Source organism: Hylobates moloch, unplaced genomic scaffold (genome assembly GCF_009828535.3).
Source record: "Hylobates moloch isolate HMO894 unplaced genomic scaffold, HMol_V3 SCAFFOLD_8, whole genome shotgun sequence".
Taxonomy (NCBI): Eukaryota; Metazoa; Chordata; class Mammalia; order Primates; family Hylobatidae; genus Hylobates; species Hylobates moloch.
In genome coordinates, this window is record NW_026652283.1 from 45,120,944 (window position 1) to 45,144,245 (window position 23,302).

The following is a 23,302-nucleotide window of genomic DNA, read 5'->3' on the forward strand; positions in this document are numbered from 1 at the left end:
TTTTTGTTTTCTCCTAATAGGTCTTTTAAGCTCATTTACATTTATTGATACAATGGATTTGTTTAGTCCCTGTTATATTATTTTGTATTATCGTTTCTGAATTTTCTGTTTTTACTATACTCTGTTGTGTTTCCTTTGCTCATTTTCGTTCTTTAAAAAAAAAAATCAGGCCGGGTGCGGCGGCTCAAGCCTGTAATCCCAGCACTTTGGGAGGCCGAAGCGGGCTGATCACAAGGTCAGGAGATCGAGACCATCCTGGCTAACACGGTGAAACCCCGTCTCTACTAAAAATACAAAAAATTAGCCAGGCGTGTTGGCAGGCGCCTGTAGTCCCAGCTACTTGGGAGGCTGAGGCAGGAGAATGGCGTGAACCAGGGAGGCGGAGCTTGCAGTGAGCCGAGATTGCGCCACTGCACCCCAGCCTGGGGGACAGAGCAAGACTCCGTCTCAAAAAAAAAAAAAAAAAAAATCAGAGCAGCTGAACCACCGCAAATGGTACAAATAACAGATTTATTATAGGTACTAGGCCTTATATAACTCAGGATTTAGTGAATAAGTCTTTGTAAGACTTGCCTCTGTGACGGATGCTGGTCTGAAGTCAGCAGGGCCAGCAGTAAGGAAGGGAAGATGGATGTGAAGTTAGGAAATCAGGGACGGGCAAATGGGAACTTCTGAGGACAAACTAGAATGGCATCAAATCTCATGCCTCAGGTCTCAATGTTGTAGGTGACCTGTAGGAGAAACTGGTTCTCTTCACCATGGGTAGCACACACACCTGGCCCAGGATTCAGAGAAGCTGAGAGAGATTGGACAGGAGCTGGGGTAGCAGCTGGTCTGGCTGTCCCACTGTAACAAAGTGAGCAGTAGATCTGAACAATACAACTGTAATTGTATCTTGTGGCCAATCCTAGCTCAGAATGATACAGGGTGAAAGAGTAAAGGCAGACCCAGGGCACGCCAAATGCAGTCAAGAGATCTTTATTAGCAGAGTCAGGTCAGGTCGCGCAGAGAGAGTGCTGTTGGGATAGGATATTTATATCCCTTAGGGCTACGTGGGTATCGATGATTGGGTCTGGGGGGTGGGAGCGGGGAGAGCGGGAGGTGTTATTTTCTTATTGGGTCTTTCTTGGCGGGTTTAACATTGCGTCAGGTGTGGAGAGGGAGGAAGAACCCAGAACTATCGCCATCTTGTGGCACCTTACGTGTCTGCGCCACCCAACAGTCCTCCCGTTTGTTTTCTTTAAGAGGGGGTTGAGGGGCGTCGTGATTCGTCTGGCTACTTCCTGCTGAGTGGGGGCCTTGTAAGAGGGAAGGAGAGTTTTAGGGAGGGCTGTTAGGGAGGTTTGACACGGGGTATGATGGGTATAATAGGAGAACAAGTCCGAGGAGGAGGAACACCTCTTGGGGGGGTGTAGTCTGTGAAGGTCCCTTGAAGATATAGATCTTCTAATGCCCTAAGCCATCCGAGCGGTAACGATGGATCAGCGATGAGCCAGCTGTCAGTGCAGAGATCGTTGAGAAACTGCTGGAATCGGTGTGTTGTTGTCATTTCGAAGACTGAAGTTTGACTGAAGGGCCGTTAGCAGGCTGTGAGACCGTCTATGGAGCCTGCTTCTTCTTCACAGGTAGCTAAAAGTTGATAATTTCTAAGGAGAAGCTGGTTAAATGTCCAGGGATTGGGAAAGTTGGGACACACTGTATCCTAGTGAAGTGGCTGCTAACCCTGTGCCTAGGAGAGAAGTTGTTAGAGAGATTCCGAGCATGATGGGTAAAAAGATTGCTCGTTTTTGTCGAGGGCCTGTGAGAGACTCAGGGTGATCAAACTGGTAGGCCTGGAGGCCTTCGGAATGTGAGTTGAGAGACTAGAGTGGTAGGTATACAGGGGCCGGGGAGGGAGGACTTGATGGATTTGAAGCAGTTGGAAGTGGGAATTTGAGAGGCATTAAATAGAAGTAGTCCTTGATTGAGGAATAGTTGCCAAGAGGAGTGTATGGGGATGGTGTTGACTGGTGAGTGTAATTGTGATTGTAGTTGTGACTGTAATTCCGTCTCACCTAGCGAGATGTGCTCGTTGACTTGGGACAAGACTTGTTGAGAATTAGTTTTCAGTGTGCGGGTGATGGTTAGGGTTTGTGCTGGGTAGGACCAGGCATTGACTGAGGACACGTTAATGGGGCACCGAGTGTAGCTGATGACATTTGTGTGTGACCTTCTGTGAGCGTTGTAGGTTTCTTTTACAGTGAATAGGTAATAAGGTTGTGATGAGAGACTGCTAGGGGAGGAAAGTCCATGGAGGAGGATATAAGAGGCGGAGAGCCAGAAGAGAGGGCCTGGAGTATGAAGTTTATATTTCTGTAACAGGGGGAAGAGGAGGTGTTTTGGAGATGCGGATAGTCTGTAGGACGATGTGAGGCAGGTAGGCTCCTCATTTGTTCTGGGTTGGTAGCCAGCTTCAACCTGGAAAGGTGAAGCCAGGGGTTAGTTGTCCTGGAGATTCTTGGAGTCTGGCAGCAGTGGGAGTGCAGAGCACAATTTGGAGGGGCCCTTTCCATTTTGGGGTCAAAGATATTGGCTGAGTGTGACTGGGCGGTAAGTAAAACACCCATTCACCTGGCGTGAGGGGAAAGGTGGTTTCTGTGTTACTGGCATCCGGCAGGAGACACTCCTGTCTTTTCCATAGTTCACAGCGGATGAATGATAGGAGGGGAGAAGTTATGTGTTGTGGGGCTGTTGGGGAGGTGGGATTAATGCCGGGTGGAAGTGCTGGGCGGCTGTACATGACTTCAAAGGGAGATATAAGGGTGGGCTTCTTTGGGAGGACCCGGAGTTTGAATAAGGCTGTAGGGAGTAACTTTATCCAGTCTAGATGGAGTTCTAATGACAGTTTAGTGAGGGTTTCCTTGAGTGTACGGTTGGTACGTTCAACCTTTCCAGAGGATTGGGGGTTATAGGGGATGTGGAAATGCCATGGGGTGTTAAGAGCGGCAGCTATATTTTGTGAGACACAGGATGTAAATTTGGGACCATTGTCAGTTTGGAGGGATGTGGGGATTCCGGACCTCAGAATGATTTCTGTGTAAGTGTGAGCCTGTTCCCAGACTCGTCTACGCTCCTCAGGGAGAAGGGTGTTGGAGAGGACTGTGTAGATGTCATGGAAGGTGAGGCTGTAAGCTTGGAGAAGGTACTGAGATTCCTTAATGTAGGAAGCGGAATTGGAGGTGTAGGAACCTAAGCGTTTTTCGATTTGGGATAAGTCAGCTATGGAGAAGGGAACGTGGACTCGGACGATACCTTCTGCTCCAGCTACTTCTCTAAGGGGGGCAAGAATGGGATGGTGAGATCTCGAGCGGGTGTTGGGAGGGCTAAATGACGGGGGGTGGTGGGAAGAGGCCGGCGGAAGTGACGAGAGGAAGTGGCGGAAGTGACGAGGAGGGAGTGGAGGGGGGGGCGAGTTGGGGAGGGTGGCGGCCAGAAGGCGAGGTGGAGGGTGGTGGTATGGGGCGGGGGCTCGTCGGCTGGGTGGAAGTCGGGGGCAGAGGGAGGGGTTGGCAGTTTAAGAGCGGCAAGGAGCTGTTGGGGTTCGCAAGGGAGGCAGAGGTTAGGTCAGTCCCGTAGGAGGAAGAAGCTGTGAGTATATGGGATCTCTACCCATTTTCCTGTTCGCTCGCAATAGTTGTAGAGATCTTGAAGGAGATTGGGATCAAGGGACCCGTACGCGGGCCATTTGTTTTGGTTGTCTAAGGGATAAGTGGGAGTGCAGGTTTCAATTAAGCGTCTAGGCTTGATATCTGAGGCGAGGCCTAGAGCGGATAGGTTGTTTAAGAGACATTGTAAAGGGGAGTCGGCCGGCAGGGATGCAGAGCCTCCCATTATGAGAGGAGGGGAATATACGGCGTCGGGCTAGGTAGGGCGTCCCCTACTAGCCGATCGACCTTGTGGTGAGTCAGAGCTTCTGAGTCGATCATCACCGAAACGGAAGGACTGATGGGCCTTTGGAAGGCCGAGGGCCGTGGGCCACCTGGTACCAGGATTTTAGTGAGCGAGGAGGAGGGGCCCAGGCTGGGCGAGTGAGAGGCAGGGAGAAAACTCAGTTCCCTGGAGGCCGAGACTGGGTTGGGTAACTTGGGGTCCACCATGGCCTTAAGGGCCCTCGGCGAGCTATGTCTGTTTTGAGAGTGGCTAGGGTGGGGATCGAAGGGCTATGTTAACGGTCTGCCTGAAAGGTAGGCCCCAGAGGGGAAGACTTACCGAAATGAGGCCGGTGTTGTGCAGAGAGGTCGGCGAACAGGAAAATGGGTGAAGACTGGTTTGGGGTCTGGGTCGGGCCTGGAAAAGGATCGGGATCCCACTGAAGCGGGGGAGTCCCAATCCGAGTCACGGCACCAATGAAAGAGTAAAGGCAGACCCAGAGCACGCCAAACGCAGTCAAGAGATCTTTATTAGCAGAGTCAGGTCAGGTCGCGCAGAGAGAGAGAGTGCTGTTGGGATGGGATATTTATATCCCTTAGGGCTACGTGAGTATCGATGATTGGGTCTGGGTGGTGGGAGCCGGGGGAGCGGGAGGTGTTATTTTCTTATTGGGTCTTTCTTGGCGGTTTCAACATTGCGTCAGGTGTGGAGAGGGAGGAAGAACCCGGAACTGTCGCCATCTTGTGGTACCTTACGTGTCTGCGCCACCCAACACAGGGAAGGACATTTGGAGAAACTGTTTAAATGGATTTAGCTAAACTGAAACATCACAAAGTCCGTGTGTGTGTGTGTGTAAAATTTAAGGTTTTAATTTTTTCTAATTTTTGTATTTTATACTTTCAGTTCCCACTTTCCTTTAGGCAATGACTTAAACAAAAAAAAATTTTTAAATATTTTCTGTAAGTTGTTACTTTTTTTAGAGATGGGATCTCACTATGTTGCCCAGGCTGGTCTTGGACTCCTGGGCTCAAGCAATCCTCCCACCTTGGCCTCTCAAAGTGCTAGGATTACAGGCATGAACCACCAGGCCTGGCCTCCTTTAGACAATGTCTATTGTTATAAAACTAACTTGTGCCGGGCACAATGGCTCATGCCTGTAATCCTAGCACTTTGGGAGGGTGAGACAGGCAGATTGCTTGAGGTCAGGAGTTCAAGACCAGCCTGGCCAACATGGTGAAACCCCATCTCTACTAAAAATGCCAAAAATTAGCTGGGGGTGTGGTGGTGTGCGTCTGTAGTCCCAGCTATAAGGGAGGCTGAGGCAGGAGAATCGCTTGAACCCAGGAGGCAGAGGTTGCAGTGAGCTGAGATTGTGCCATTGCACTCCAGGCTAGATGACAGAGCAAGACTCCTCAAAAAAAGAAAAAAGAAAAAAAAAAAACTAACTTGTAACCTCTTCCTCACTCTTCCCCCTTTTTCCCCCACCATCCAAAGTTTAGTTTTTCTTTGTACTTTCAAATAAACCTAGGCTTCCATTTTTTGATTTTTCAGGTTTATGTAGTATCTATTGCCTCTGAATCAGTTAATGAGTTTCTGGGCTTTCTGTCTTCTCCCACTTTTTTTTTTTTTTTTTTTTTTTTGAGGCGGAGTCTTGCTCTGTCACCCAGGCTGAAGTGCAGTGGTGCGATCTCGGCTCACTGCAAGCTCTGCCTCCTGGGTTCACGCCATTCTCCTGCCTCAGCCTCCCGAGTAGCTGGGACTACAGGCGCCCGCCACCATGCCCAGCTAATTTTTTTTGTAGTTTTAGTAGAGACGGGGTTTCACCGTGTTAGCCAGGATGGTCTCGATCTCCTGACCTTGTGATCAGCCCGCCTCGGCCTCCCAAAGTGCTGGGATTACAGGCGGGAGCCACTGCGCCCAGTTTCTCCCACTTTTTAAGTGATACTATTTCCATTTTGACAGAGTATATCAGATTTTCATATTAGTTACTATCCTTATCTCCACATTTGTTTTAGCCTCACATTTTCAGCTAGCCTCACATTTTCAGCTAAACACAGTCAAGGTTTGCCACAAATATTTTTGCCAAAGTTTTCCCAATTATCTTTTCTAGCCCATTCCCTCTTAGGTTCATCAAGAAGAGGCAATGGGAACAATATTCTCCAAGTTCTGGCATGTTTAAATTGCTCTCCTACAGCCTTGATGTTACAAGTTAACTTATCCACAGTGTCTTTCCTGTGTTTTCTTGTATTGAACGTTTATGTCAAGAACATAATGTCAATATATGTATCATGGTCCACGGCTATTCCTGCACACTTTTGGTTTCTGTTTGTGTGGATTTTTTTCCCATCCCTTCATGTCTTGTGTTTTTTTTGTTCGTTTGTCTGTTTTTGTTTTTTTGAGACTGAGTTTCGCTCTGGTCACCCAGGCTGGAGTGCAATGGTGTGATCTCAGCTCACTTCAACCTCCACCTCCCAGGTTCAAGCGATTCTCCTGCCTCAGCCTCCCGAGTAGTTGAGATTACAAGCATGCATCACCACGCCTGGCTAATTTTTTTAGAGATGGGATTTCACCACGTTGGCCAGGCTGGTCTCGAACTCCTGACCTCAGGTGATCTGCTTATCTCGGCCTCTCAAAGTGCTCGGATTGCAGGCATAAGCCACTACGCCTGGCCTCTCATCCTTTCATGTCTATGTATGTCTTTTTTTTTTTTTTTTTTTTTTTGAGACAGAGTCTTGCTCAGTCACCCAGGCTAGAGTGCAGTGGCACGATCTCCGCTCACTGCAACTTCCGCCTCCTGGGTTTAAGGGATTCTCCTGCCTCAGCCTCCCGAGTAGCTGGGATTACAGGCACCCGCCACTGTGCCCGGCTAATTTTTGTATTTTTAGTAGAGACGGGGTTTCACCATCTTGGCCAGGATGGTCTCAAACTCCTGACCTCAAGTGATTCACTCGCCTCAGCCTCCCAAAGTGCTGGGATTACAGGAGTGAGCCACCACGCCCGGCCCTGTGTATGCCTTTACAGGTGAAGTGAGTTTCCTGCAGGTGGCGTACAGTTGGGTCTTGTTTGGGTCTTGTTTTTTGTTTTTTTTTTTAAATCCATTCAGCCAGTTTATGTTTTTTAATTGAGGAATTTAAATCATTTACAATCAAGGTTGTTATTGATAGGTGAAAGTAAAATACTCCTGTTGTTTCATTAGTAGTTGTTTTCTGATTGTTTTGTGTGTCTTATGTTCCTTTCTGCATCTTTGTTTACCTTTATGATTTGGTGTTTTTTTATAGTGATAATGTTTGGGTCCTTTCTTTGTCTCATTTGCATATCCTCTCCACCAGTGAGGTTTCTACTTTCATGAGAGTTATTGTCCTTTTCATTCAGATGTAAGACTTCCTTAAGCATTTCTTGTGGGGCCAGTGTAGTGATGATGAATTCCCTCAATATTTCTTTTTCATTTTCGAAGAATAGCTTTGCTGGATATAGTATGCTTATCTGAAAATTCTTTTCTTTTTGCACTTGGAATATATCATCCCATTCTTTCCTGGCCTGTACAGTTTCTGCTGAGAAATCCACTGTTAGTCTGATGGAGATTTCCTTATATGTGACTTTATGCTTTTTGCTTGTTGTGTTTAGGATTCTCTCTTTGTCTTTTACTTTATTTTTTATTTTTTTGAGATGAGGTCTTGCTGTGTTGCCCAGGCTCGAGTGCAGTAGCTACTTTACAGGCACAATCATAGCACACTACAGCCTCAAACTCCCGGCCTCAAGCCTCCCAAGTAGCTGCCTCAGCTTCCCAAGTAGCTGGGATTACAGCTGTGTGCCCAACATCTTTGACTTTTGATAGTTTGATGATAATGTGCTTTGATGAAGACTATTTTTGGGTTGAATCTATTTGGGGATCTTTAAGCTTCCTGTATCTGGATATCTATATCTCTTACAAGACTTTAAAAGTTTTCAGCTATTATTTTGTTAAATAGGTTTTCTATGCCTTTGCCCATCTCTTCTCCTTCTGAAATTACCAAAGTTTGAATATTTGGTTGCTTTATGGTATCTTATATGTCATCTATGCTTTCTTCATTCTTTTTTCATTTATTTTTGTCTGACTGGGTTATTTCAAATGACCTGACTTCAAGTTCTGAAATTCTTTCTTGTGCTTGATCTAGTTTATTGTTAAAGCTCTTGAATGATTTTTTTTAAATTGATGCATTGAATTTTTTGGTTCCAGGATTTCTGTTTGTTTTTTTATATCTTTGTTGAATTTTATTTCTTTGTTGAATTTCTCATTCAGATCATGAATTGTTTTCCTGATTTCTTTCTATCATTTGTCTGTGTTCTCTCGTATCTCACTGAGTTTCTTTAGTATCATTATTTTGTATTCTTTTTCAGGCCATTTTATAGATTTCCTCTTCTTTGTGTTGCTACTGGAGAATTATTGTCTTCATTTGGAAGCATCATGTTTCCTTGCTTTTTCATGTTTCTTATGTCCTTATATTGATGTCTGCAAGTCTGGTGTAATAGTTACTTATTCCAGTTTTACAGATTGGCTCTTGTAGGGGAAGGCTCTTTCCTAGAGCTGCATCTACAGTTGGTTGGCAGGGTACTTTAGCTTTGACTCTGGGTGGATGCAGTAGTGTAGTCTCCATGTGATGTCTTCATCTATAATCAGCATCAGTGGTGGTTGTGAGTTCCTCCGTGGCTTCGGATGTGGTTATTAGTAGGGGCTGTGACAAGACTTTCCTGCGGAATGGAGTACCAGTTGAGCCAATTCTCAACTGCCAGTGGTGGCAGTGGTGGGCCAAGTGTGCCAGTCCTCAGGCCCTGGATGGTGTATGCGGGTGCTGGCAGTGGTGGGTATGAGCAGACCAGTGTTTAGGCTTCCAGGTGGCATGCTCAGGTACCAGCGGAAGTTTATGCTACTAAGTTTATGCTAATAAGGTGACTCTTGGTGGCCCCTGGTAACTAGGGGGCTGGAGGTCAAAGGAACCAGTCCTGTGATTAGAAGGTTGGAACTTTCAGCCCCATCCCCGGACCCCTAGGGGGAGGAGTTGAGCTGGAGATTGAGTTAATCACCAGTGGCCAATGATTTAATCAATTATGCCTGTGTAATGAAGGCTCTGTAAAAATCCCGAAACGATGGGGTTCAAGACCACCTGGGTCAGTGAATGCATCCCTGTGCCAGGAGGGTAGTGCACCTCGAACTCCACGGAGACAGAAGCTTCCATGCTGCGCACCCTTCCAGACCTCACCCTAGGTGCTCTTCATTTGGCTGCTCACTGGTATCCTTTATAATATCCTTTATAATAAGCCAATAAACCAAGTAAAGTGTTTCCCTGAGTTTTGTGGGCCATTTTAGCAAATTGTCAAAAGTGAAGAGGGGGTCGTGGAAACCTCCAATTTATATTTGGTTGGTCAGAAGTACATGTGGTAACCTGGGACTTTCAACTGGTATTTGAAGTGGGAGCAGTGCTGTGGGACTGAGCCCTTAACAGGTTGGGCCTGCGCTAACTCCAGGTAGTTTGTATCAGGATTAAATGGAATCGTTGGACACCTAGTTGGTGTCCAGAGAGTTGGAGAACTGGTTGTTGTTGGTGTGTGAAAAATCCACACACTGGTGTTTGAAGTGATGTGAGTAAAAACAGTTCAGAGAGCCCTTTGGGAAATTTTCCTATAGTGGGCCCTGGATCCCATAAAACTGCCATATAACTATTTATCCTTCTCATGGGAAGCATATGGGATTAACAGACTATGACAGTGGTCTTTTTTTTTTTCCATAATATTTTAACTTTTATATGATAAAACACGTCCAAGACCAAAGAAAGCAACTTTTTTCCCTCTCAAAGCAAGCCAGATGCTTTAATGGCCTGCCTCCAGGGCCCATAGGCGTATCACAAATCCTTAAATAAGGCCCAGAGCTTGCCAGCCTCTGGCTCCGCCCAGCACCCCACAGGCAGATGGCCCACTGCGGGCCTGGCTGGTGGGTTCTGGCTTAGGGAGTACCAGGATTCCCAGTACAGATCTTCAGAGACCTTCCAGGACTGAGCTGCCACTCAGCCTGCCTGCACCAGTCCCTGAGTCCCAGCAGCTGCTTGGTCTCCAGAAAACATGTTTCCTGGCATAATGCCTGGGGTGGGACAGGCAGTTCAGGGAAGCCACTGAGGACAGGCCTGGGGCGTCTTGAGGTGGGAGCAGCAGGCCCAGAACAAGGATGCCAGCCCCAGGCTGCGTCGCTGCACCAACAGAGGGGATTGGGAGTGGGCGGCGCAGGCTCCCTCAGGGAGCTCCAGGCTCGGGGATTGGGCCAACCCAATCCCAAATGCTGGTTGGGGGGTGACTCTAGAAAGTGTGAGCCGCATCCACCGCACAGTGTACCACTCTCAGATGGCCAAGTCCTAGGACACATGAAGACTTTCTACAGGAAGGTTCTCAGCCTCCGATTCCGGGCCCTGTGCCGGGGAGGAAGCAGAGACCAAACCTTAACGGGATGTGTGTCAGGCAGCATCTCCACAACTACCCTGTGAGGTAGGTTGTGTTGTTCTATTGTACAGATGGGGGATGAAGGCTCAGCAGAGGTGAAGAGTCTTGCCCAGGTCATGCAGCAAGGAACACCAGCCAGGATTCAAGCCCAGGTCTGTCAGGTTCCGAAGCCCACATGTTTTCTCTAGGGAAGACATAAGAAGCGGTCCTATCCAATAAAGACCCTCAGGTTAAAAGCTCAGGGGCTCTCAGTCCACCCTGGACGGGCCCCAGGGTCAAAGATGAAACCCCTCCAGGGGAGTAGCCACAGCCCCAGCATCTACTTCTGGCCCCGGGGCAGCCAGGCAGGCAGGAGTGGGGCTTAAGAGTGATTGCTACCCCCAAAGCACCAGCAACCAGTGCCACAGGTGATGGCTCTGGCTGCCCAGAAGCTGTGGGTGGGGCAAGGGCTGGTCTTGTCCTGAGGCCCTGTGGCCCCAGGTGGGCAGGGCCAGGCCATTGAGCCAGGCAGTCTCTAGCAGGCTGCAGAAGTGGGCCTTCAGTGTGGGGCCAGATGGGTTGGCACTGGCAGCAGGGGTAGGTGAGGCACCACAGGACTCTTCCCCAGCGGCTGCTTTTGTTCAAAGAAAGCAACTTAAAGAAAGTAATTTATATTAAAATTTTTATTTGATCTAACACTTGACCTTTTTAGCTCAAAGCTTCACTTGGGGAGACAGGAATGAGGGAATTAATACCTTTTTATTATGGAAAATGTCAAACACACACAAAGCAGAGAGAATAGTATAACAAGTGTCCATGTACCTATCACTCCATTTTAACAGTGAGCAACATTCTGTTGCTCTTAGTTATACTCTGTCCTCCCCACCACTTTTTGTTCATTTGCTAGAGTATCTTAAAGCAATCAAGGATAAAATATCCTTTTACTTGTAAATTCTTTAGGAAAAATCTCTGACATAGACAAATTGTATATCCATAACACAAACACAATTTTTTGACCAGACCCAGAAAACTTAACGATAATTCCTTGTGAACACAAAATATCTGAGACAGGTCTCAGTCAATTTAAGAAGTTTACTTTACCAAAGTTAAGGATGCATGCCTGTGACCCAGCCTCAGGAGGTCCTGATGACATGCGCCCAAGGTGGTGGAAACATAGCTTTGCTTTTACACATTTTAGGGAGACATGAGATATCAATCCATATGGATAAGTTGTACCTTGGTTCAGTCTGGAAAGGCAGGGACAACTCGAAATGGGGAAGGGGTTTCCGTTTCCAGGTCATAGGTAGGTGAGAGACAAACTGGTTGCATTCTTTTGAGTTTCTGATTAGCATTTCCAAAGAAGACAGTCAGATGTGCATTTATCTCAGTGAGCAGAGGGATGACCTTGAATAGAATAGGAGGCAGGTTTGCCCTAAGCAGTTCCTAGCTTGATCTTTCCCTTTAGCATAGAGATTTGGGGGTCCCAAGATTTATTTCCCCTTCATATTTCCCCCTTTTCTTTTTGAAATCTTTCAGAGAAGGCATTTTAGAAGAAAATGAGTCTCTGGTCTCAGGTTTCCTGTGATTTCTCATTTTAGGATGGTTTATTCCTAGACAGGTAGGTCCCATGTTATTAGCAAAGCTCATTTTTAGCAGGAGTTTCTTATCCTAGGAAGAGAAAATAGAGGGAGGAAGGGAGAAAACAACAACAAACAAAAAAGAACAATCCTGGAAAATTGATATAGGCCATATTACTCTGAAGTCTGTACATCAGTAGGCAGGTATGAAAGTGGCTTATGTATGTAAATACGTTGCTGTTATTTGCTTCAGAAATTTGTTGTCTAGCTTCAGTTTGCAGGGCTTTAAGAAAGCACAGCTTAGTTTTCTGTGATTTCAAATTAGGAAAAATGGGGCAGAGGAGGAGAAAAGAAAGAAGGCAAACAATTGAAAACATTGTTTTGGAGACTGGTAGCCAGGAAAAGATAGAATTCAGTTCAAACTGTAGAAAATAATAAAAACGGAAAAACATTAGTCAAGAGTAGAACTAACAACAGGTGTACTATAGTTTTTGAAACATTTTTCTCTCTCCAGTTTTCAATTTTTACTAAAGACCAATCATGGTAGGACCAATTTGCTTTACTATTCTTGGCCTGATTATACAAAAGTGCAGCAAGAGTAATTATTTTTCACATAGGCTTTTAAAATTGGCTTTGATGGAACTTTGTTCCATAGAAGGAATCTCAGGTAAGACTTTTTTTAAAGCTGAGCCCAGCCATGGCTTTATACCATCAAATATCTATGAGTTGGGTAACTTCCTCTCCTCTTGAGGTCTCAGAATAACTTGGGGCTTCTGAGCCTGTCAGAAAGTGACATTCTTTACTTACCACAGGTTAGGAACGCTGTACAGGGGCTGTGTAGACAAGGTATGAGGCCAGTTTTCTCAAGGTGCTTTTATTGGCTCTATAAGTCAAGTTTAATTCTTTAAAGGAAAGCATATCATTCCAGTCAAAGCCTTGATAAAATAAACAGTTCCTCCAATTATGTCCTGTTACAAAACAAAACAAAACAGATTCTTATTGCACTTATGCAAATAACTATATTGTCATAAGTTAAGAATACTCACAGTTTTCAAATTCTGAAGAAATCAGATAGAGATAAACAAATATGTTCCAAATTTTGTTTACAGGAGTGTGTTTAAGAAAATTTTTCTTGGCTCTGAAAAACAAAACGAAGGATCAGCAATGTTTTAAGCAAAAAGTCAAAAAGGATTACTTCAGTCTTCTGCTAGTTCAGTCCATGCAGTTAACTCCTGTTCTGTTTGATGTTCATGAATATTTCAGCTCTCCATGAGAGTCCTGAAAGTTTTTTCCTTTGTTCTAATGTCACAGTTTCCAAAGTTATTAGAAACCTGCATTCAAGAGCACCTATCAAAGTCCTATTGCTAATTATAAACCACCTTTTGAAGAGGATCAAAACAAGACAACAATTGTCTGTGGATGACAAAAAGTCATAAGACAGTCATTATTAAAACCACAATTGGGCCAGGTGCAGTGGCTCACACCTGTAATCCCAGCACTTTGGGAGGCCAAGGCAGGCGGATCACGAGGTCAAGAGATTGAGACCATCCTGGCCAACATGGCGAAACCCTGTCTCTACTAAAAATATAAAAAATTAGCCAGGTGTGGTGGCACATGCCTGTAGTCCCAGCTACTTGGGAGGCTGAGGCAGGAGAATTGCTTGAACCTGGGAGGTGGAGGTTGCAGTGAGCCGAGATCACGCCACTGCACTCCAGCCTGGGTGGCAGAGTGAGACTCTGTCTCAAAAACAAAAAAAAACACAATTGAGTAGGAATTTTGGTTACTTACTTCCATAGCATTCAACAACTTTATGTAACAATTATAATTATTAATAATAACATACACTAAGTCATATCAGAATTATAGGAGTTTCCCATAGTTTTTGAACACATACCAGTAACATTTATACAAATACAGTCCAAAGAATACTAAACAGCATTTCATATTTGACAATGCTTCTTGTATGATTTTTATATCAAATAAGCTGAATATGTCTCTTTTGGACTTCAGGGGACTAATATCAAAAAATTAATGAGAACCCAAGTTAGAATTTGACTTTGGAAAGTTGGTCAAATATAAAAAATTTAAAATGCTTGATATAACAAAATAGGATCACAGGCCATTATAAAATAAGTCATTCATGTAACCATACTGATAACTCAAAGATTTTTTTAAAAAGGTGAAAACCATTATTTTTTGAGAGAGACTTAATTTCCCAAACAATAAGCCCAAGTAAAAACAGCACGAGGCTGATTACATTTGTTTTTCAAAATTTTATAAACAACCTATATGATTTTAATTATCTTGACCATAAGATATAATTTCCATAAGCCTTTTATAACTTTGATACTTTTTATTAAGAAATGGGTTAATGCTCCAAGAAAACCTTGTTAATCTGACACAGGGGCTCATATACTGGTCTTGCATCAGTGTGCCTTTGACATTAATGGTTAATTTATAGAGAACTCGAACTTATTTTATCTCTCAAAATCGGCCCTTACAATCTCATGTGCCCATCTCTTCTGTGATAGTACCTGAGTCTTGAGGAGTTGAATAGTTTTAATTTCTGACCTTGTGTCTCATGAACACAGTTTATTTTGATTGGCATCTTCTACCAGGCCTCAAGATGAGGATTTAATTGCTGTTAGTGTTTAAGATTTAGCAGGACTTGGTGTCCTTTTTAGATCCAGAAGTCAAAGCCCTGTAACTCAATGGCACAAGGACTTTAAAAGTACATACCAGGCCGGGCGCGGTGGCTCATGCCTGTAATCCCAGCACTTTGGGAGGCCGAGGCGGGCGGATCTCCTGAGGTCGGGAGTTTGAGACCAGCCTGACCAACATGGAGAAACCCCATCTCTACTAACAATACAAAATTAGCTGGGCGTGGTGGCACATGCCTGTAATCCCAGCTACTAGGGAGGCTGAGGCAGGAGAATCTGGGAGGCGGAGGTTGCAGTGAGCCAAGATCGCACCATTGCACTCCAGCCTGGGCAACAAGAGCGAAACTCTGTCTCAAAAAAAAAAAAAAAAGTACACACAGAAAGATATACTGATGTAATAAACTTAATTAAAAAAATTTTTAATCAGAGTTTTTTTCCTAAGCAAACCAGAACTTTATAGTAGTGGCATAGGAATTGTCTTGATAAAATATAAAATTTGTTGGGCCAGTTACCAAAATGCAAAAGAAAAGACCTTGTGCAGTGCACAAAATATTATATTGGAAGAAAACATTTCCTTTAGACCTTTAAGAAAACATTTTTAGCATCAGGCACAACAAACAGAACCCAAGGCAAAAAATACTTATATGAGCTGAAAATGAGTTGAAGGAGAACATTATTATTTTGTGCCTTTTAAAAGGGGAAAGGAAACCAAAAATGGTGAGATGCAATGAAAGTTGAACTTTGGGTTAAAAAAAATTAAAGTCTCATATAATTTATTAAGAGTAAATGAATCCCTAAGGAAAATTTCATTGTTCTAAACAATTCTTGGCCAGGCGCAGTGGCTCATGCCTGTAATCCCAGCACTTTGGGAGGCCGTGACGGGCGGATCACAAGATCAGGAGATCGAGACCATCGTGGCTAACACGGTGAAACCCCATCTCAACTAAAAATACAAAAAACTAGCCGGGCGTGGTGGCGGGCACCTGTAGTCCCAGCTGCTTGGGAGGGTGAGGCAGGAGAATGGCATGAACCTGGGAGGCGGAGCTTGCAGTGAGCCGAGATCGCGCCACTGCACTCCAGCCTGGGCAACAGAGCGAGACTCCATCTCAAAAAATAAATAAATAAAAATAAAAAACAAATAAATAAATAAACAATTATTTAATGTATACGTGTTTTTTTTAAACATCAAGACCCCATCTCTAGAAAAACTATTATAAATAATTTCTCTTTAATTATAGACAACTTGATACAAATCATTTATGACATGCTTGGACTTCCCATTTTATCCTAGATATCCTTCTTTCTTAAATAACCAGTTATTTTATTTTAGGACAAAAATGTACCATACAAGATTCTTTCCCATAGAAAATTATTTTTCTTTTAACGTTTCTTGCCCAAAATACCTCTTTACGTTTATAGCTTTCTATACATTGTTCTTATTCATTGATTACCTTTACCTAATTTCTTAAGTAACTCTTAAATACACTTTGAATTAGATAAAAATTATTTTCCTTTAAATAAGAGCACCTTTCTTTTTTTTTTTTAAGAAAAATGTTTTCCTATAATTTAAAAAAAATTGGAAATGGCCCAGACATTTAATGAATATCTATTATTTACCTTAATATAACTCTAGACTTTAAATTATATGACAAGATTATCTACAAGCATTTATTCCATTTACCTAAGTAAATCATTTTTAAAAAATAGTTTACTCAGATTACTTACTAAAACTGTGATAGTTATAATTTAAAGATATTTCCTTGTTAACCATTTTTATGACCTGTGAATTTCAGGTTTTCATAAGTAAGAAACGTAAGGTTAAATAGATAGGTCTGTTTGTTTTTTTGCCAATAATTCAGGACTCAGCTGTTTTCATTAACCAAACAATATTAACTATGTTATTTATTACATTGCCCATAAACAAAGAAAATTCTCTTTTGAGCTGTATTCACAGCTTTATAACCCTCATGCCAAATTTTGACATCTAGCAGATAAATAATATATGTTGACAATTCCAAAGCCATTTCTAATTCTATTTCACCAAAAATTTTAAAACCAATTTATTTATTAAAGTTTACTTAAGTCATGTGATCTTGAAAAAGCATTTGGCTTAAAGTCTCTGTTTTTTTGATAAAGTATTTGATTTAAGCTCTTTTTAAAGCCAATTAATTAGACTTCCTTTATACATTTTTAATACTAAAACATCATATGCATGACACATACATACGTAGATATATTAGACACTAGATAGAAGTCGATCTTACAGATTCATAAGTCCTCTATTTTTTCTCCTGTTTTAGACTTTCAATTTCTTGATAATCTATTTTATTACCCTAGGCAATTGTCAGCTAGACAGCCTTAAATTTGCGTATTAAAGGAACTCTCAGGTTAAAAAAAAATCAGATAGCAAAATTTACATCTCAAAGTAGAGAGAATCTGGTGGTGGTAGAGGGAGATTAAAGATGGATACCAAATCAAACAAAATTATAGAAATGTATCATAGGATTGTATAAGGAGACCAATTTTATTTAGATAGGAACTACTTATATTTAAGTGGATCCCAGAGCTCTGGGAAGAGCCCACACTGAATCCTGGGTCTCCGAAAAGAAATAATTAGTATGAAGCTAGACCATAGGATGCTTTTACCGTGCACTTAAAAACAATTGTTTTTTTCCTAAATGAAGACACTTCTAAGTGTCTAAATTACACTCTTCCTTGGCCAGGCATGGTGGCTTGCATCTGTAATCCCAGCACTTTGGGAGGCTGAGGGGGGGCAGATCACCTGAAATCAGGAGTTTGAGACCAGCCTGGTTAACATGGTAAAACCCTGTCTCTACTAAAAATACAAAAACTAGCCGGGTGTGGTGGCATGTGTCTGTAATCCCAGCTACTCGGGAGGCTGAGGCATGAGAATCACTTGAACCTGGGAGGTGAAGGTTGCAGTGAGCCGAGATCATGCCACTGCACTCCAGCCTGGGTGACAGAGTGAGACTTGGTCTCAAATAAATAAATAAATAATAAATAAGTAAATTACACTCTTCCATAAAAACCCGAGTAGCCTCCATTGTAATAACTATTTTAGTCAAAAAAAAAAAAAGCAAGCAGTTTAAGATCTGAGACAAGCGGCCGGGGGCGCGGTGGCTCACGCCTGTAATCCCAGCACTTTGGGAGGCCGAGGTGGGTGGATCATGAGGTCAGGAGATCGAGACCATCCTGGCTAACACGGTGAAACCCCGTCTCTACTAAAAAATACGAAAAAAATTAGCCAGGCCTGGTGGCGGGCGCCTGTAGTCCCAGCTACTCGGGAGGCTGAGGCAGGAGAATGGCAGGAACCTGGGAGGCGGAGCTTGCAGTGAGCCGAGATCGCGCCACTACACTCCAGCCTGGGAGACAGAGCGAGACTACGTCTCAAAAAAAAAAAAAAGATCTGAGACAAGCTTGTCTGTTTACATTCTTGGAGTTCCATAAGAAAAAACAGAGGTTACTCCCCAAAAGAAAGTCTGGTCCTTCTCCATTTTCCTTAAGGAATCCTAGGCTATTATAAACTATTTTAGGTACCTCATGCAGCAGAGGGTGGCAAGAGAAAAGAGAGACAGCAGAAGTAGATGAAGGAAACAGAAATCAGTCAACTGAGAAGAAAAAAACTTTTTTTTTTTGAGATGGAGTCCCGCTATATCACCCAGGCTGGAGTGCAGTGGTGCAATCTCGGCTCATTGCAACCTCTGCCTCCTGGGTTCAAGCGATTCCCTTGCCTCAGCCTCCCAAGTAGCTGGGATTACAGGCACACACCACCGTGCCCGGCTAATTTTTTTGTATTTTTAGTAGAGACGGGGTTTCACCATGTTGGCCAGGCTGCTCTCAAACTCCTGACCTCAGGTGATCTGCCTGCCTCGGCCTCCCAAAGTGCTGGGATCACAGGCATGAGCACCCAGCCTGAAAAAACTTTTGCTCAAGAAAAAGACAAGGTCCTAGAAGAGAAAGAAAGAAAAGAGGAAAGAAGGAAAGAAAGAAAGAAAAGAAAGAAAGAAAGAAAGAAAGAAAGAAAGAAAGAAAGAAAGAAAGAAGAAAGAAAGAGGCCTTTTAACACAAACACACATCTTGTATGTTAGCTTTTAATTAAGCTGACTTTTGAGCTCCTTTAAAAAGTCTTTTTAAATCTTGTTACCATATTTTATCTAGGACAAATTGCTGATATTTCAGAAGTAACAAGTATCAAACCAGAAAGGACATAATTAGGAACCAAACCTAGGCTGTTGTGAAAAGAAAAAAAAAAAAGAAGGCAGGACCACAGTGACGGCACTGCAGCCTGGGACAACAGCCATTTGGCTTGGCTGGCAAAAAGGTGGCCTTGTTATGTAAATAAAGCCCCTTAAGTAGTCAAAATAAAAAAACTTTCCTTTTTTTCCCCCACTTTTGCTGGCCGTTTTTCTCCACCCCTGCCCACTCTTCTCTTTTTGGGCAAGAATTTAGCCACTTCAGGGCACTTGTTCCCCATAATTTGGAACTTTCTTCAGATTTGATCAAGTTGAACAGAGTTGGTCAAGCCCAATGGGAAAAAGACCAAAACAATAACAAAAATAGAAATAAACAACAGCAACAATAAAGCAGTTAAGCAAAACAAACAAAGGATTACTGCAAAGGATTACCGAGTGCTGTAATGATAATGAGAAATTAAGACCAGCTGGTCGTTAATCTTAATTTTAGCCTAGACAAAACCCCAATTCAGGAAAAAAACTCAAACCCACTGTCACGCGTGTCCGTGTGAAGGGACCACCAAACAAGCTTTGTGTGAGCAATAAAGCTTTTTTTTTTTTGAGACAGAGTCTGGCTCTGTCGCCCAGCTGGAGTGCAGTGGCTCGATCTTGGCTCACTGCAAGCTCCGCCTCCCAGGTTCACGCCATTCTCCTGCCTCAGCCTCCCAAGTAGCTGGGACTACAGGCGCCCGCCACCACGCCCGGCTAATTTTTTGTATTTTTTAGTAGAGACAGGGTTTCACCGTGTTAGCCACGATGGTCTCGATCTCCTGACCTCGTGATCCGCCTGCCTCAGCCTCCCAAAGTGCTGGGATTACAGGCGTGAGCCACCGCGCCTGGCCCAGAGAGGCTTTTTAAAAGAAAAATATATTGAAATGGGACTAGAGTATTGTAATGGTAATATGTTATAGTATAACTATAAGACACTGTATTGTGTGAAACCATGTGTATATTTATGGAGGTAAAGGAAGACAAAAATTTGTAAAGAAAAAAATGAGGATTTATACAATTGTTTTGAAATAATTATCTTTGGGTATAAAGATCAATAACAAGAGTGACACAATTTGTAGTTGTTGGACGAGTGTCCATGTAGAAGTATTTTTTTTTGTACAAAATTGTGATAGTCTTTGTGTAAGGTTGTAGTTTTTGTAGTGTTTTGTGATAGATTTTGTTATTAGGCATGCAACTATGAGAACTCTCACTTTATCACTTAAGTCTTACGAGTTGTTTTCTTTTTTTTTTTTTGACAGGGTCTTGCTCTGTCACCCAGGTTGGAGTGCGGTGGTGTGAATGGAGTTCACTGCAGCCTCAACTTTCTGGGCTCAAGTGATCCTCCCACCTCAGCCTCCCAACTGGCTGGAACTACAGGTGCACACCACCATACCTGGCTACTTTTTAAATTTTTTGTAGAGACAGGGTCTTGCCATGTTGCCCAAGCTGGTCTTGAACTCCTTGGCTCAAGCAACCTGCCCACCTCTGCCTCCCAAAGTGCTGGAATTAAGGCTGGAGCCACTGCACCCAGCCAATTTGTTATCATTTAAAAAATATTCCTGATTTTATTATGATTTTACCAACTTTTATATATTGTTTTCTATTAAAAATTTTTTAAAGAATTAATTCAATTTAAAAAAAAGACAAAAAGACAGGGGTCTTGCCATGTTGCCCATACTGGTCTCAAACTCCTGGGCTCAAGTGATCCACCTGCCTTGGTCTCCCGAAGTACTGGGATTACAGACATGAGCCACTGTGCCCGGCCCAAATCTGTTTTTGAACGTATTATTGATCAATTACTTTGTAGTTAGGCTTTGATGTCCTTCAGTGTCAGGAATAACCTGTCTTGGTTATTGGTCTCATCTCTTGTTGGGGGAATAATTGGCAACTGAGAGTCAGTGTCAGAATGATTTTAGTCACGTTTGAGTAACAATAGAGTTTGAAGAAAATGGCCCTTAGGCTGTTTATCTAGTGTGTATTATTAAGTTTATTTTTGCTTGTTTTTCAGTCTTTTTTTTTTTTTGAGACGGAGTCTCGCTCTGTTGACCAGGATGGAGTGCAGTGGCATGATCTTGGCTCACTGCAAGCTCCGCCTCCCGGGTTCACGCCATTCTCCTTCCTCAGCCTCTCCGAGTAGCTGGGACTACAGGCGCCGGCCACCACGCCCGGCTAATCTTTTGTATTTTTAGTAGAGACGGGGTTTCACTGTGGTCTCGATCTCCTGACCTCGTGATCCGCCCGCCTCGGCCTCCCAAAGTGCTGGGATTACAAGTGTGAGCCACCGCGCCCGGCCACCTTTTAAAATTTTAACTAATGGATATTAAAGGATTTTTTTTTAAGTTCTTCTTTTTTTTTTTTTTCAAGGGACAGGGTCTTGCTCTGTCATCCAGGCTGGGGTCTAGTGGCGCCATCACAGCTCACTGTAGCCTTGAACTCCTGGGCTCCAGGGATCTTCCTGCCTCAGCCTCCTGAGTAGCTGGAACTACAGGCCTGCACCACGAAGCCTGGCTCGTTTTTTTTTCTTTTTTGTAGAGACAAGGTTTCATTATGTTGACCAGGCTGGTCTCAAACTCCTGGCCTCAAGTGATCCTCTTACTTTGGCCTCCCAAAGCACTAAGATTACTGGCATGAGCCACCACACCTGGCCTAGGTTAGCTTTTATGTTACGAGCAGAAGTTATTGATTGTGAAATTTAAATTATAGCTTTTTGTTCAATGAAAAAGGTAGGGATAAAAGTTTTATTATGATATAGACTCTTGCTCTGATATCTTGGAAAAAGTTATCTATAACATGAAAACATTAACTTTTTTTTTTTAACCAAGACTTCCTTCCACAAATAAAAACCATGAACTTTTTCTGGGGGTTGCAGTTTTAATGTCTTTGGTCATGACATTGGGTGGTTTGGTGAATGTTTTGTGTGGCCCATATATCAGGCATGAGACTTGATTTTTAAAAGTTATTTCGTTTTAGTTTAGAAACAGAGTATTTTTTGTTTTTCATTGGGGAGTTGTAGCCAAATTTTGGAGGAAATTGGAAAAATTTAGGATTTAGTATAGTGTACAGGTAGATAAAAGGAATTTGAATATAATGGATGGGGTTATAATCTAATAATAGGTGTTTTATAGGCTTTTTAGAAACAATTTTTTTTTTAAAAGTTGATTATATAGAAATCTCAGATTTAAAAACTTTTTTTGCTGGGCGCGGTGGCTCACGCTTGTAATCCCAGCAGTTTGGGAGGCCGAGGCGGGCGGATCACGAGGTCAGGAGATCGAGACCACAGTGAAACCCCGTCTCTACTAAAAATACAAAAAATTAGCCAGGCGTGGTGGCGGGCGCCTGTAGTCCCAGCTACTCGGAGAGGCTGAGGCAGGAGAATGGCGTGAACCCGGGAGGCGGAGCTTGCAGTGAGCCGACATTGCGCCACTGCACTCCAGCCTGGGCGACAGAGCGAGACTCCATCTCAAAAAAAAAAAAACTTTTTTCAGGCTGGGAAACCAAATCAAAGCAGATTTTAGATTTTTTTATAGTCTTATGGTTTTCGAGCCTGTAAGAAAGTAACAATTTTTATTTATTTATTGTAAGGTTGAGAACTCTTGAAGTTAAGCATTTTATGTGCATTTAAAAATATGACAGTTTAGTCAAAATCTTAGTAATATAACTAATATTTTAATTGTATTTTTTTATAAAGAGAGATTTTAATTGAATTTGTGTAAATAATTATGTTGTTATAAAAATAATACAAATAGTTTTTGAATTTTTTAAGAAATTAAGTAGGGAGAAAAAGCAAATGTTTTTTATCTTTGTTTATAAAAGTATAATTTATTAAATTATTAATATTATTATTTTTGAGACAGGGTCTCACTCTGTCACCAAGGCTGGAGTACAGTGGCACGATCAGGCTCACTGCAGCCTCAATCTCCCAGGCTCAAGTGATCTGTCCACCTCAGCCTCCTGAGTAGCTGAGACCACAGGGCACATGCCACCTTGCCCGGCTATTTTTTTTTTTATTTTTAGTAGAGACGAGTTCTCGCTATGTTGCTCAGGCTATTATTGTAAACTATAGATAGTATATGAGAGAAAATTTTCCTTATTTTTATTTTTTCTTTTATAGAAATGGGGTCTCACTTTACTGCCCAGGCTGGAGTGCAGTGATGCATTCACAGCTCCACTGCAGCCTCTGAACTCCTAAACTCAAGCAATCCTCCTGCCTCAGCCTCCCAAGTGGGGACTACAGGCATACGCTACCACACCTGACACATTTTTAAAAATTTTTTGTAGAGATGGGGGTCTCACTTTGTTGCCTAGGCTGGCTTGAACACCTGGCTTCAAGTGACCCTCCTGCCTTGACCTCCCAAAATGTTGGGATTACAGGTGTGAGCCACCCTGTCCAGTTGAAAATTTTTTAATGGAAAAGGAAACAGTACTTAAAGCACTACTTAAAGAAGTAACAGTATTTTATTTTATAATT

General features: G+C 43.0%; 2 protein-coding genes and 1 long non-coding RNA gene across 4 annotated transcripts in view; 1 reads left to right on the top strand and 2 right to left on the bottom strand.

Annotated features, from left to right (window-relative positions):
• The first annotated feature begins 1,489 nt into the window (after positions 1 to 1,489).
• The window catches only part of DMAP1 (DNA methyltransferase 1 associated protein 1), a 56,768-nt gene continuing 34,955 nt past the window's right edge, over positions 1,490 to 23,302 (top strand). The window contains exon 1 of one of the 2 annotated variants that reach the window (XM_058443381.1): positions 1,490 to 1,625. The gene's annotated coding sequence lies outside the window, so the exon portion shown is untranslated. Of the gene's footprint in view, positions 1,626 to 3,595; positions 3,628 to 23,302 lie in introns of those variants that run through there. The other variant, XM_058443382.1, reaches the window with a different exon arrangement.
• LOC131384045 (uncharacterized) lies at positions 1,620 to 4,696 on the bottom strand. The gene is made up of 6 exons (XM_058442796.1): positions 4,665 to 4,696; positions 4,249 to 4,326; positions 3,921 to 4,059; positions 3,649 to 3,737; positions 2,611 to 3,515; positions 1,620 to 2,457 (listed from the first exon to the last, which is right to left on the bottom strand). The coding sequence occupies exons 1-6, from the start codon at positions 4,694 to 4,696 to the stop codon at positions 2,453 to 2,455; spliced, it is 1,248 nt and encodes a 415-aa protein (XP_058298779.1). The 3' UTR covers positions 1,620 to 2,452.
• On the bottom strand, positions 11,468 to 12,998 carry LOC131384124 (uncharacterized). Its single transcript, XR_009214677.1, has 3 exons — positions 12,977 to 12,998; positions 12,738 to 12,898; positions 11,468 to 12,021 (listed from the first exon to the last, which is right to left on the bottom strand). It is a non-coding gene; the product is annotated as an uncharacterized LOC131384124 (long non-coding RNA).